Source organism: Natator depressus, chromosome 11, assembly GCF_965152275.1.
Source record: "Natator depressus isolate rNatDep1 chromosome 11, rNatDep2.hap1, whole genome shotgun sequence".
In the NCBI taxonomy this organism is placed as follows: domain Eukaryota; kingdom Metazoa; phylum Chordata; order Testudines; family Cheloniidae; genus Natator; species Natator depressus.
In genome coordinates, this window is record NC_134244.1 from 8,447,209 (window position 1) to 8,459,700 (window position 12,492).

General features: G+C 41.7%; 2 protein-coding genes across 6 annotated transcripts in view; one reads left to right on the top strand and one right to left on the bottom strand.

The window, feature by feature from the left end:
* Positions 1 to 8,902, top strand: part of LOC141995743 (band 4.1-like protein 5) — a 49,815-nt gene extending 40,913 nt beyond the window's left edge. Inside the window, exons 11-13 of the mRNA XM_074967073.1 lie at positions 1,234 to 1,275; positions 1,717 to 1,860; positions 7,840 to 8,902. Of these exons, the coding sequence (XP_074823174.1) occupies positions 1,234 to 1,275; positions 1,717 to 1,801 (127 nt within the window). The 3' untranslated portion in view covers positions 1,802 to 1,860; positions 7,840 to 8,902. The remainder of the gene's footprint in view (positions 1 to 1,233; positions 1,276 to 1,716; positions 1,861 to 7,839) is intronic.
* LOC141995742 (kelch domain-containing protein 3-like) overlaps positions 1 to 12,492 on the bottom strand; it is a 78,091-nt gene that overhangs the window by 7,787 nt on the left and 57,812 nt on the right. For 4 of the 5 annotated variants that reach the window (XM_074967069.1, XM_074967070.1, XM_074967071.1 and 1 more), the window contains exons 2-5: positions 4,057 to 4,323; positions 2,967 to 3,046; positions 2,493 to 2,571; positions 640 to 686 (exon numbers count right to left, since the gene is read on the bottom strand). In XM_074967069.1, coding sequence (XP_074823170.1) covers positions 640 to 686; positions 2,493 to 2,571; positions 2,967 to 3,046; positions 4,057 to 4,219 — 369 coding nt within the window. In that variant the 5' untranslated portion in view covers positions 4,220 to 4,323. Of the gene's footprint in view, positions 1 to 639; positions 687 to 2,492; positions 2,572 to 2,966; positions 3,047 to 4,056; positions 4,324 to 12,492 lie in introns of those variants that run through there. The other variant, XM_074967072.1, reaches the window with a different exon arrangement.

Genomic DNA, 12,492 nt, shown 5'->3' on the forward strand with positions numbered 1-12,492 from the left:
CAATTTTGATTTGGGTGATTTCATGTTCCAAATTGTATGAAATATGAATTTTTGCACTGAAACATGAAAGTTCAAATCTTCAGATGTGCTGATGTGAAAACTGATCCCATATCCGAACAAGAAGTCAATGTTTACATTTTGAGGTTTTCACTCAAAAACAGGAGTGGGTTTTTTGTTTTTGTGTGTACTGATTCACTTTCATCCAAATAAGTCCCTAATTTAGAGTGAAGAAATGAAAAAATTGCCAGATTTTTGTGAAAACAGAGCACATCAAACTTTGAGGTTTATGAATATCGTCAATATTTTTAAACAATCCTAGTTTTAAGAGAATAAGCCGCTTGTAAAGTGGCAACCCATGCTTAATATTGGCCCTCTTGATTGAAGTGTTTTAAAAGAACAGTAGAGGTAATAACATTCAGCATTTACATCCTAGGATCAACGTGTTTTACAAAGGTAGGTAGCATCCCAGTTTTTCAGAAGGGGGAAACCTCAGCTATTGAAATTGCAGGGAAATAAAGCAGTGTACTTTACAGCAACATGTCCCTGAGGAGTCTAGACTGGAACTGTTTTGGAGAACACATTTTAAAGCAACCTGTTTAATCAATATGTATTTGATTCACACATTCCCTGGCTCCTTACCTCAGTCTCCACTGCTGTGTGCCGGCACTCAGTCCATCTCGCTGAATCTAAAAGGATTTTTTTTAACAAAGTGTAGTTTATATCTAGGACCACAAGAGGACACTGTTCCTTCTAAAATTGCTATTCTGATTTTTTTTTTTAAGTGTCATCCTGGTGTATTTACCATATAGCAAGGATGAAACACATAATACTAACATAGCAGTATAGTGAGCCACCAAAGGGCATATTTTAATCGCCTTTATCTAAGTTGTCTTTTCATACTCTGAGCTAAGAAAATATTACACTGTATTATAGACTTCCTATACCAAGGTTTCTCAATGTAAATATCACCATCAGCCATTCTGTATGTTATACATAAAAAGTTTGTGTTTTCAGCTGGGGAATGCTCTTCTTTTGTAACACCATAATGTAGTCTAAATGTGCAAAAGTTCCATTTACCTTGAGATCTTGGTAGTGAATATTTTTAATAAGGGCAATTTAAAAAAAAAAGTAAATCTTTCACTGATACTCTGTAGAGTCCAATTTTTACTGATGAGTAATTTAGTGCTATGACTCAGGGAAGCCTATTTCATACGATGCTTTACACTTTGATAGGAGTTTTCATCTGAGGATCTCAAGATTCATTAATTCAGGCAGGTGAGTGAGTATTTCTACTTTACATGATGGGAAACTGAGGCAGAGATAGGGAAGAACTTGCCTAAGATCACATAGTGAAATAAGGAGAGAATAGTAGCAAGGAGTCTTCACTCCCAGTTTTCGCCTCCAGCCACTAACCATGCTACCGCTCGTGGGAAAATAAATATAATATGCTTATGTAATGTTGCACTGAAATATTAATAGTAAATTATTTAACAGCATATAAAATTAAATACTGCAATATTGTCCAGGGAAAATATATAAAATATTATTGGATAGAATATTAATGTCCCATTGCCTTTATTAGAGCTAAATCAGTGATAAAAACAAAACAAAAAAATTGGTCTTTCAAGACAGTCAGGAAAAATTTTAAGAAATGCTGTTTTCATTTTTCCCTTTTCTTCATCTTAAGTAGTTTTCTACTTTATTTGATCTTTTTAGGGCATGTCTACACTTACCGGGGATCGATGCTGCTGCAATCGATACACTGGGGGTTGATTTAGCAGGTCTAGTGACTACCCACTAAATCGACCACAGATCACTCTCCTGTCAACTCCGGTACTCCACCGGAAGGAGAAGCATAAGGTAAGTTGACAGAAAAGCATCTCATGTCGACACAACGCAGTGTAGACACCACCATAAGTTGACCTAAGCTACATCGACTCCAGCTACATTATTCATGTGGCTGGAGTTGCGTAACTTAGGTCCACTTACCCCTGTAGCATAGACAAGGCCTTAGTGCCAGCCTTTCTATGTGTTTCTCAGAGTGCAAAATACGTTACTATTTTCTTCCCGTAATAGACAAAAACTTGTGACTTTTCTTTACATTGGACATAATTTAGAAAAAAAATCCCCTCATATCTAAGCCTGCTATTTCACTGCTAAAGAACTTTTTAAAGATCAACTTATAAAACTCTAAAAGTAAAGAGTCTAATGAAAATGCTGAAAACCTTGAGTACAGAAATGTTGCTACAAAATGTTTCCCGCTGGAAAGGAAAATTGATTGTTTGACAGTTTAACAGCCTAATTTTTTAGGACAAAATTCTGTCTGTGGTTTTGCATGTAAAACTCGCAGTGAAGCCAAAGGGAAATGTGAGCGTGTGTACGTACACGTACATCAGAGGACACAACTGGGCCCTTGCTATTTATTACCCTCTGTGGAATTACTGTGTATTTGAGCTGTCTCTTGGAAGAAAACTGGTTATCTTGTTCCATACCAATGTCATACATCCAGAGAGGGATCTTCACCTGCGTAAAAGCAGAATCCACCATCCCACCGAAAATATAGAGGATGCCCTGCAAGCACAATGATATTCATTTATCACCCAGAGTGCAGTACAAAAATCTAAAAATAATTTTAAAACGACAAAGCCCCCATCACCAAATAAAATACCCCAAAATGCACAGCCAGTCTTAACCAGTCAACAAGAATGCCACTAAGCCATTTTTTATTATTATTTGAGTGCTGTATAAGGACAGCAAAAAATCATCCAGTGATACAGTTAGTGATAGTATAGTAATTCTTATTTATCAAAACATTTTACAAACCACATACAGATATCATGCCTGAAATGCAGCCATGTCTTGGGGGGAAGGTGACAAATTGTTTCCCAGGGCACAGCAACGAAACAGTTTGTGCCACAGCACCAAAGAAAAACATCTATTGAGGAGCAGGACTAATTTAAACTCACCTGATAAGCCACCATTGAATGTTCTTCCAGTTCTTCTGGGCCATCTTCTGAACAATCCAGTTTTTCCCATTCATTGCTTGCTAGGAAACAAAAGGAGCGCTAAAATGTATACACACAAACCACATGGAAGTCAGCAGTAGGGTGAAGATGAGATGCTTTGAAGGAGGCATCTTTGGTTCTGCCTGCACTTCCAAAATGAGCCATGACTGATATTGGGATCAAACACAGTTTTCCCATTGACTGGTGTGGGAAGGTGAAAATGTAAACAACTTTAACTGGATTGTTCATTCACCATTTTTTTTCTATTAGCATGGAAGGTTGAATTAATTCCTCCCACAAAATAGGTTTGTACTTTTCTATTTGGCAAACAATTTTATCTCTCTCTTGGTTTGAACAGAGTTAAAATTGTTACTGGTTTTTATGTATTGTACACCAAAGCCTTGGTATCCCACAAGCATCAGTTTCAGCATAGCACTGGGATTCATGCTTGTGAACTGACCCTGACTGGGCCAGAATGAGGAGCACAAAACACTGGGGTGTTAAATGAACTTCACAAAAAAAGTGTTTGTTTTAATTTCTTTGTAATGAAAGTTGCAAATTTGATAATTCAGCCTTACAATATCCAGGTGTTTTTGTACTAAAATGTTGCCGTAATTATCTGTATTTTTAATATGTAACTTGAATCAGAGTATTTTAAGGAGAGCATTATTTTTAGCTTAAAATAAGGGAAAACAAATCCGATGCTTTGGTGCGTAATGACAACAGGAACATATGTGCACCCCATTGCATAATTAGGTAGGTGCATTATGGGCTTTTCACCTACACCGCAACCATTCAGCTCTGGCACTTGCGAGAGGCAGAATACCAGCTTCAATGGATCAATATGGCAAATCCTACCATTCCCAAACTGTGGAATGTGAACTTGACAGTCCATCTATTCACTTTACAGTTTTTTAAGAAGGTAGCAGGTGAACAATTAAAGTTTGGAAGCCGGTGGCCTAGAGACTTGTTATGCTATGGAGTGGCTCCGATTTCACAGGGATCCATGTGTGACTCTGCATCCAGTCGTACAGTGGAGGGACACACTTACCTATATTGTACCGCCAGAAGTCACTTAGGCTGCTATTGCACCGACCCCCATAAAGATAAACAAACCCTCTGCAGATGCTGCAGGCATGTTTGAACCGATCGCATGGAAAAGGCTTGCTCTGTGGTACAGGTTTCCATAGGCACATTGCAGTTTTCCTTTTCATCCCTACATTTGGGTTCTTGCCAAATCCATTGTCTTCTGTAAAGGGTAGCAATACCAGGGAGATCCCCCCGAAAAGTCAGGGACCCAGTCTCATCTTGGTACAGTCTGCGAATGAGAGTGAGGGAGAATTTAAAATAGTGTCAGAAGTTTGATGCAGCCCTATGATACAAAACGTTCCTGTTTTCTGCCTGCCCCACCAAAACTAACACCATTTAACTTATGTCAGTTAATGAACTCCACAGCAACACCACTTCTTTAGTCAATTGGGGTAACACACTGATTATAATATATTTGGACTTCAGTAAAGCATTTGATATGTTGACTCACAAAATCTTCCTTTCCGAACCCAGTGTTTTTCAAAGTTCGGGTCGCGACCCAGTACTGGGTCGCGGCATGTAAGGCACTGGATCGCTTTGCTCAGCAGCCAGGGACCCTAGGAACTCTGGTCAGCACTGCTGACCAGGACGTTAAAAATCCCATCGCCCAGCTAAGGCAGGCTAGTGCCTACCTGTTCCTATGCTGCACCTCGGAAGCGGCCAGAAGCAGGTCTGGCTTCTAGGCAGGGGGGCCACGGGGCTCCGCGTGTTGCCCCTGCCCCGAGCACCAGCTTCGCACTCCCATTGGCTGGGAACGGGCCAATGGGAGCTGGGGGTGGGGGTGTGCCGCGCAGAGCTGCTTGCGTACCTCAGCCTAGGAGCCGGACCTGCTGCTGGCCGCTTCCGGCCCCTTCCAGGTCACAGTGCAGTCCACGGTACAGGACAGGCGGGAAGCCTGCCTTAGCACCTCGGCTGCGCCGCTGACCAGGAGCTGCCGGAGTTAAGTCCGCGCCTCAATTCCCTGCCCCAGCCTTGAGCCCCTTCCTGCACCCCAAACCCCTCATCCCCGGCCCCACCCCAGAGCCCTGACCCCCTTCCACACCCCAAATCCCTCACCCAGCCTTGAGCCCCCCCAAACCCAGAACCCCTTCTGCACCCCAAATTCCTCATCTCCAGCTCCGTTGGGTCACGGGCATCAACTATTTTCTTCAACTGGGTCCCCAGAAAAAAAGTTTAAAAACTACTGTTTGAATTTAAGACTTCTGTGAATTGCAAAGTGATTGAAAGATGGCAAATAAAGGGAAGTAACAGACAATGGGCTTTGTCTAGGAAAGGTGTACAGAAATAAAACCACAGGGACTATGGCTAGGTCTGTTTTACAACCTCTTGTAACCTGTGTCTGATACAAAGTTGGGAGGATAAAACATAAAGATTAAAAGTGGGCCACAAGAAGTAACCCAGACTGAATTTAGACTGCCACGCTCAAAGGCATCTGGAGTCAAGGTAGACCTGGAGAAAACAAAATAATACTTTAACCTAATTTGCCACAAGATATCACTGTATTTGGTGTAAAGAGAGCAAGAGCATTCAACTACCCTTTTTTTTTTTCTTTTTTTTTTTTTTTTTAAGATTTAACCCTTTTCTTGTTGGGGCATGGCTAATGCTTAAAGGCTGCTTATTTTATGGGAGCACAGATAATTTCAATAGTGGTAGCCATTCAGTTTAAAAGATACACCATTTGTGAAACTGAGTCTGCCTTTTTCAACTGGACACTCTTGGTGTTAGCCAGAGTCCAGAATAACAAGAATTGAGAAGGAGGCTAAAGGTGGAAATCCTAAGGTTACAGATTACAGACTAGCAGGCAAAGCACATTTGAAAATATCAGTCAGTAGTCATAGGTGTGAATGTATACTAAATAGCTAGTGCTCTAGGGAACCATCTGCCCTGCTGCAGGACTAAGTGAAATCTACTCCTAGGGCATCTGCTTTGAATATAATAATTACAAAGTAAAAAAGAGGATATGTTATCACTCTCTTTAATGACTGAGGATCTGGAAATATCCTAAAGCTAACTAGATGAATGGGTCTGAAACCTTTCGTTTGCCAAGATAGACATGCCAAGCCAAAAACAAAAAACCCCCACTCATATGCAAAAGTTTGCCCTTACGTTTTCATTAAATCTAAGTGGAAAGTAAAGGATTATGGAAGAGGCAAGCTGCCAATATGGAAAAAGAAAAATCTATGGACAGAATAAGTCCGTGGTTAATAGATGCTAGCTCTCCCAATCTTTGTTTTGTTTATGGTTCCAAGGTTGGACATCTGAGAAAAGGCGATCAGAGCTACCTGTCTTCAGTGCTAAAAGACTAGAATGGTTCAGTTTAAGGATGAAGCAAAGGAATAAAAAGCAGGTTCTGGAAAGTTTTATCCTCTTGATCTCAGGACATGATGCTAGCAGGCCTGCTCCTAGAGCAAAAAAGGAAGGACCCCCATTGTTATCAGTGGAGGAAGAAGAGGGCTGACTGTCACTATCCAGGGCAAAGCATGTTGAGAAAGGGGAGGAGTCAAGGGCCCTTAAAATACAGATTCCTCTCCTTGTTGGTGTTGTAGGGAGGAGATGTCTGCTTGGTTGAGACTCCCTCCATCACTACAAAAACTAATTTCCCCCTGCTGATACTCTCACCTTCTTGTCAACTGTTTGAAATGGACCACCTTGATTACATTGGCCTCATTAGCACTACAAAAAGTGATTTCCACCCCTTGTCAACCGTTGAGAATAGCCCACTTCCACCTTAATTGAATTGGCTCATTAGCAGTGACCCCCCACTTGGTAAGGCAACCCCCATCTTTTCATGTGCTGTGTATTTATACCTCTCTACTGTATTTTCCACTCCATGCATCTGATGAAGTGGGTTTTAGCCCACGAAAGCTTATGCCCAAATAAATTTGTTCGTCTCTAAGGTGCCATAAGGACTCATTGTTTTTGCTGATACAGACTAACATGGCTACCGCTCTGAAACCTCTTATTAATAGTACATGCTGCTAATCTCACATCCTCCTTATAGTCTGAAGGGACTGGGGCTACACTTCACTTCCTGTTTACTATTAGTGTACACAGTTACTGTGTGCTGTGAAACAGTTGCGTATCTTAATGGTGAGAGAGGCTATTCCCGTGTACAGGATATGAAGCACTTTGGCATCCCAATGGATCAGAGGTGCAATACAAATCTGAATGTGGTTTGCATATAAAGCAATTACATCATCTGAGTCTGTAGCCAGAGAGCTTCACTGCCTCTGTTGCTGCTCACAGCTTTACTGAGTGGTAGCAAAGTGAAATTAACAAGAGTGGAAACTTTCAATGCAACTATTCATAACTCTGTGGCCAGTAGTGAAACTGTCACTAAACCTGTCAGTTTCATGCTTGGCAGCAAGCAGTAGCAAAAACAGGTACTGGAATTGCATATCTACGTCTAGCTTAGTGATGTAGTTCTCTAGCTATGGGTTTCTCGCAACAAATATTTTGATGGCCTCAAAGTGCGGCCAACAAATTTTGCTGGTGGCCGCTCTGACAAGTTTTTCTAAAATACTTAAATTAACTTTAGGAAAAACAAATAAATATGCACATATACATGTCCAAATCATTGCAATTTATTTATGTAGTGTTTTTTGCAGACTCAATAGTAAAAATAATGTATAGTTGTCTCTATTCTTTATTGGACCTAAACAGAATAGCAGCACAAATCAGGTGCTTTGCACATTCTTCTCTTTTTTGTTGTGGTTTCTTTTTCTTTTTCTTTTCTGTTTTTTAGACTTGGTAGCCAGTAAGTCTGCTGTTGTGAAAAGTGATACTTGTATGTTAATATAACTTTTCACAGCTTCCCAGCTAGCTACTAACTCTGCTGTGAAAAGTGATATTAGCTCCAACCCCTCAGACAGAGACAAACACCTACAAGATCTCTATCAAGCATTCTTACAACTACAATATCCACCTGCGGAAGTGAAGAAACAGATTGATAAAGCCAGAAGAGTTCCCAGAAGTCACCTACTGTAGGACAGGCCTAACAAAGAAAATAACAGAACGCCACTAGCCGTCACCTTCAGCCCCCAACTAAAACCTCTCCAACGCATTATTAAGGATCTACAACCTATCCTGAAGGATGACCCAACACTCTCACAAATCTTGGGAGACAGGCCAGTCCTTGCCTACAGACAGCCCCACAACCTGAAGCAAATACTCACCAGCAACCACATACCACACAACAGAACCACTAACCCAGGAACCTATCCTTGCAACAAAGCCCGTTGCTAACTGTGCCCACATATCTATTCAGGGGACACCATCACAGGGCCTAATCACATCAGCCACACTATCAGAGGCTCGTTCACCTGCACATCTACCAATGTGATATATGCCATCATGTGCCAGCAATGCCCCTCTGCCATGTACATTGGTCAAATTGGACAGTCTCTACGTACAAGAATAAATGGACACAAATCAGATGTCAAGAATTATAACATTCAAAAACCAGTCGGAGAACACTTCAATCTCTCTGGTCACTCGATTTCTGATCTCAAAGTGACTATCCTTCAACAAAAAGCTTCGAAAACAGACTCCAACAAGAGACTGCTGAATTGGAATTAATTTGCAAATTGGATACTATTAACTTAGGCTTGAATAGAGACTGGGAATGGTTGAGTTATTATAAAAAGTAACCTATTTCCCCTTGTTTATCCCTCCCCCCGCATTCCTCAGACATTCTTGTTAAACCCTGGATTTGTGCTGGAAATGGCCCACCTTGATTATCATACACATTGTAAGGAGAGTGATCACTTTAGATAAGCTATTACCAACAGGAGAGTAGGGTGGGGGGAGAGAAAACCTTTTGTAGTGATAAACACCCATTTTTTCATGGTTTGTGTGTATAAAAACATCATCTGTATTTTCCACAGTATGCATCTGATGAAGTGAGCTGTAGCTCACGAAAGCTTATGCTCAAATAAATTGGTTAGTCTCTAAGGTGCCACAAGTACTCCTTTTCTTTATACAAATATCAGATTTTCACAGTAGATTTGCTCAGCCCCAGCAAGCCTGGGGACAAATTAAGCTCTGGGTAGGGAGGCAGTGGGGACCAGGGGCGATGGGTGTTTGTGTGAGAGGAGTCAGGGAGGCACCCACTATCACGCTGCTGAGGGTGGTGGCCAGAGCCTTTGGACCCAAGCCCTGTGACCAGATCCTGGGGCCCAAGCCCAAAGCCCTGTGGCTGGGGGATGGAGTCCACCACCGCGTGGCCAAAGCTCAGGACCGGAGAAGGCAGCTGGGGCTAGGGGCAATGGAGGGGGGGGGGGAAGAGGCAGTGAGCCAGGGTCAAAGCCAAAGCCTGTAACCAGGCAGCCGCAGCCCAAAGCTGGAGGAGGCAGCGGGGACCAGGGGTGATGGGGAGGGGTGGTGAGCCCAGGGATGGAGCCCACCACCATGCCGTGGAGCCTGCTCATCACCCCATCACCCAAGGGCTGAAGCCTAACCCCACTGCCCCTGGAAAGTGGGGAACTCGCTGTCTGCTTGCTCCTCTGTTGTTTGTCTCCAAAGGGGGGCAGGGCCCAACCCCTGCTGGTGGTCCCAATTGAGGGGCCCCTGATTTCTCTCCCTCCCCTCACCCCCGTCATCGCTCAGCAGGCTGTGGCCACAAGAAAAGCCCCTGATGGCTGCATTTGAGAAACACTGCTGAGTCTAGCTAATAGGTGCTTAGTAAGTTTTTGGAACCTGCTTAGTAAGTTTTTGAGCCTCACTCAAAGTATACAGCTGTAGTAGTATCATTCAAGATCATTTTAGCAGTAGGACTTATTCTTTTTATCTTCCTGTTTGAAGAACTAATAGAGGCATCCAGTATTGCTTCACAGGCAACATAATCTAACAGGCTCACTATGTTATTAGCTACAATTCTACTAGAGGCTGCAGGGAAATCCCATAACAAGCAATGTGAAAATAACGGGTAAGTGCAGGGAAATATTTTTTTAAATGGCAAAGGACAAACCATATTAAACTCCTCTTTCAATCAGAGCAGTGACAAAGCTGGCAATGCATTTATCCAAATTACCTCACATTGCAAGAGTTTCTTCTTTAGATTTATTTCTGTCCTCAACTTGGGATGAGCCATCTCTTGAAGTGGAATGAGGCTTGTGAGGATCTGTTCCCCAAAAAAACGCTTTGCACCAGGGAAGCAAGGTATCTTCTCTTAGTATCCGCTTTCTGTCCAACTATTACCATATACAGACATGAAGTTTCATCCATGCAGGTGAGATCACAAGGACACAGTGTAAGTGGCAACACATGGTTACACACAATTTTCTTTGAGGAGAAGCCACTTTCCAGAAAAGGATTTGATTGCTGCACAGAGTCAACTGAGCTTGCTCTGGGCCAAGATGGCATTTTGCAAGCACAGTGATTAGATTCTAAAGGGCCAGTTTCTCAGACCTACATTTTGGTATTTATATTGTGCTCATCCACATAGTATGACATAGGTGCCTGAAGTGCAGGATTTATAACCATATTTAGCCATACTTAAGTCAATGAGGCTCTGCACAGGCACACAGGTCTGCTCACATAGCTCTGATTGCAGGATCAGGGCAATACCATGACACAGAAACTACGAAGTAACTTGGACCTCCGTCAAGTTGCCGTTTGTTCCTACGTTGTTAGAAAAGGAAAACTGATGCTGCACTAGATTCAAGGATTAATGAACTCTTTAATACACAAGAAAATCCTGATCACAGAAGGATCCTGTAAGACTGTCTTTCTGTGTTCATAAACACGCTGGCTGAGTAATAGCGGTCAGGAATGATCCAATTGCATAATCCTTTGTTTGTTCTTACAACCTCCTATAATCAACCTACCCTCTTTGTTTTCCCCTCTGAAATGCTGCATAATATCTTAGATTTCACTACCATGTTCCAACCCAAGTTCTTGTTTCGTAGAGTTCTCGGTATTCAGTCACTTTATGCCAGTCTCCCGCATTCAGAGAGGGTCTCAGACATATGGAGCCGTACCCCCACAGGTTTTCAAACATTGGGTCCCCTATTCATTTCCAAAACTAGCTAAAAATGGCTGTCCTGGTTTTAAAAAACCTCCATGGATTTATTCCAGGCAACCTCGTGGCCCTTATTTGTCTCTACTTCTTTTGCTCCTTCCCTCCACTCATTAAGCACTACCTTCTTCTTTGCCCCTTCAAACAATCTCTCCGCTGTTAGTGCAATAGCCTCCTTCTCTGCAACTCCTGTCACCTGGAACCGCCTTCCCGTATCTCTTCAACTCACATCAACCGTCCATCTCGCCTTACATTTCAAATAAACAAACACACATGTTTCCTCCTTTGCTTATACTTCAGTCTCTCTCTGCCTCTGCTGTTATTGATCTCTCTTCATACCTTCATTAGTTACACATGTAAAATAGTTCAGGATACAGTTTGTAACAAATAGGGTGCACAAAATGAAACTATGCAGCACAGTATACAGTGTTACCCTCACTCTGGAGATCACAGTAGCTCAAGCTCAGATTATTGCATAGGTACCGTTTGGAATAAAAAAAAATCATTTTTGATTTTTTGAATATTTTGTTTGCAACAAAAAATATTCTCTTTGCGTAAAAACAAACAAACCAGCAGTGCAGTGTAGGGTCCTGAACGACTATACTAGTGAGCTTAGTGCTACCTACTAAATAGCACTACTGCAGTCAACGGGACTAAACTCACAAATAAGTGTTTACAGGATCAGGCCTTAATTCAGCCCCATCACATGCTGCCTTGATTATGGGAAAGCTTGTTGATTATTATTAGATTTCTTTTCAATTTATTTTAACTTTTAAAATCACGTAATAAAAGACAGAAGTACAGAGGCTAAGGAAAAACAAGTTACATGAAAGTAGCTTTGGAATACAAAATATGCAAAAACTTCAATTTATTTCTGATGTTAGTGGAGGAGACACCAGATTACATGTTACACTGGATTACAAAAAGCCCTTTCATATTTATCATTTGTAAAACCGGAGTAAATCCAGTGAACAATACATGTCTGAGAGCCTCTCACCAATACTGTAATGCAATTTTGATAGCTGGTGTTGTTAGAATGTGCTAATCTGTTTTATACAAAATAAGCTAAATTTTATAGCTACATTGCAATCTAGTTTCCTTATTCATATTTTTAAACACTCCTCAAACACAAAGTTTGAGGACACTGCTTAAGAATGAGTGTATCTTTTCTTTCTAGCAGGACCAGCAGGTTTCACTTTGAAGAACTAACCAACTCGAAGCATGTTTAGAGTTCCTAATGTTTTATGGTGTAATGTGGCCTACTGGAAAAAGCACTGAATTGGGACTCGGGAGTCCTGAGTTCTATTCCTGGCTTGGCTATTGGGTAACCTTGGGCAAGTCCCTTTGCCTCTCTATGCATCAGTTCACGCGTCTTTAAAA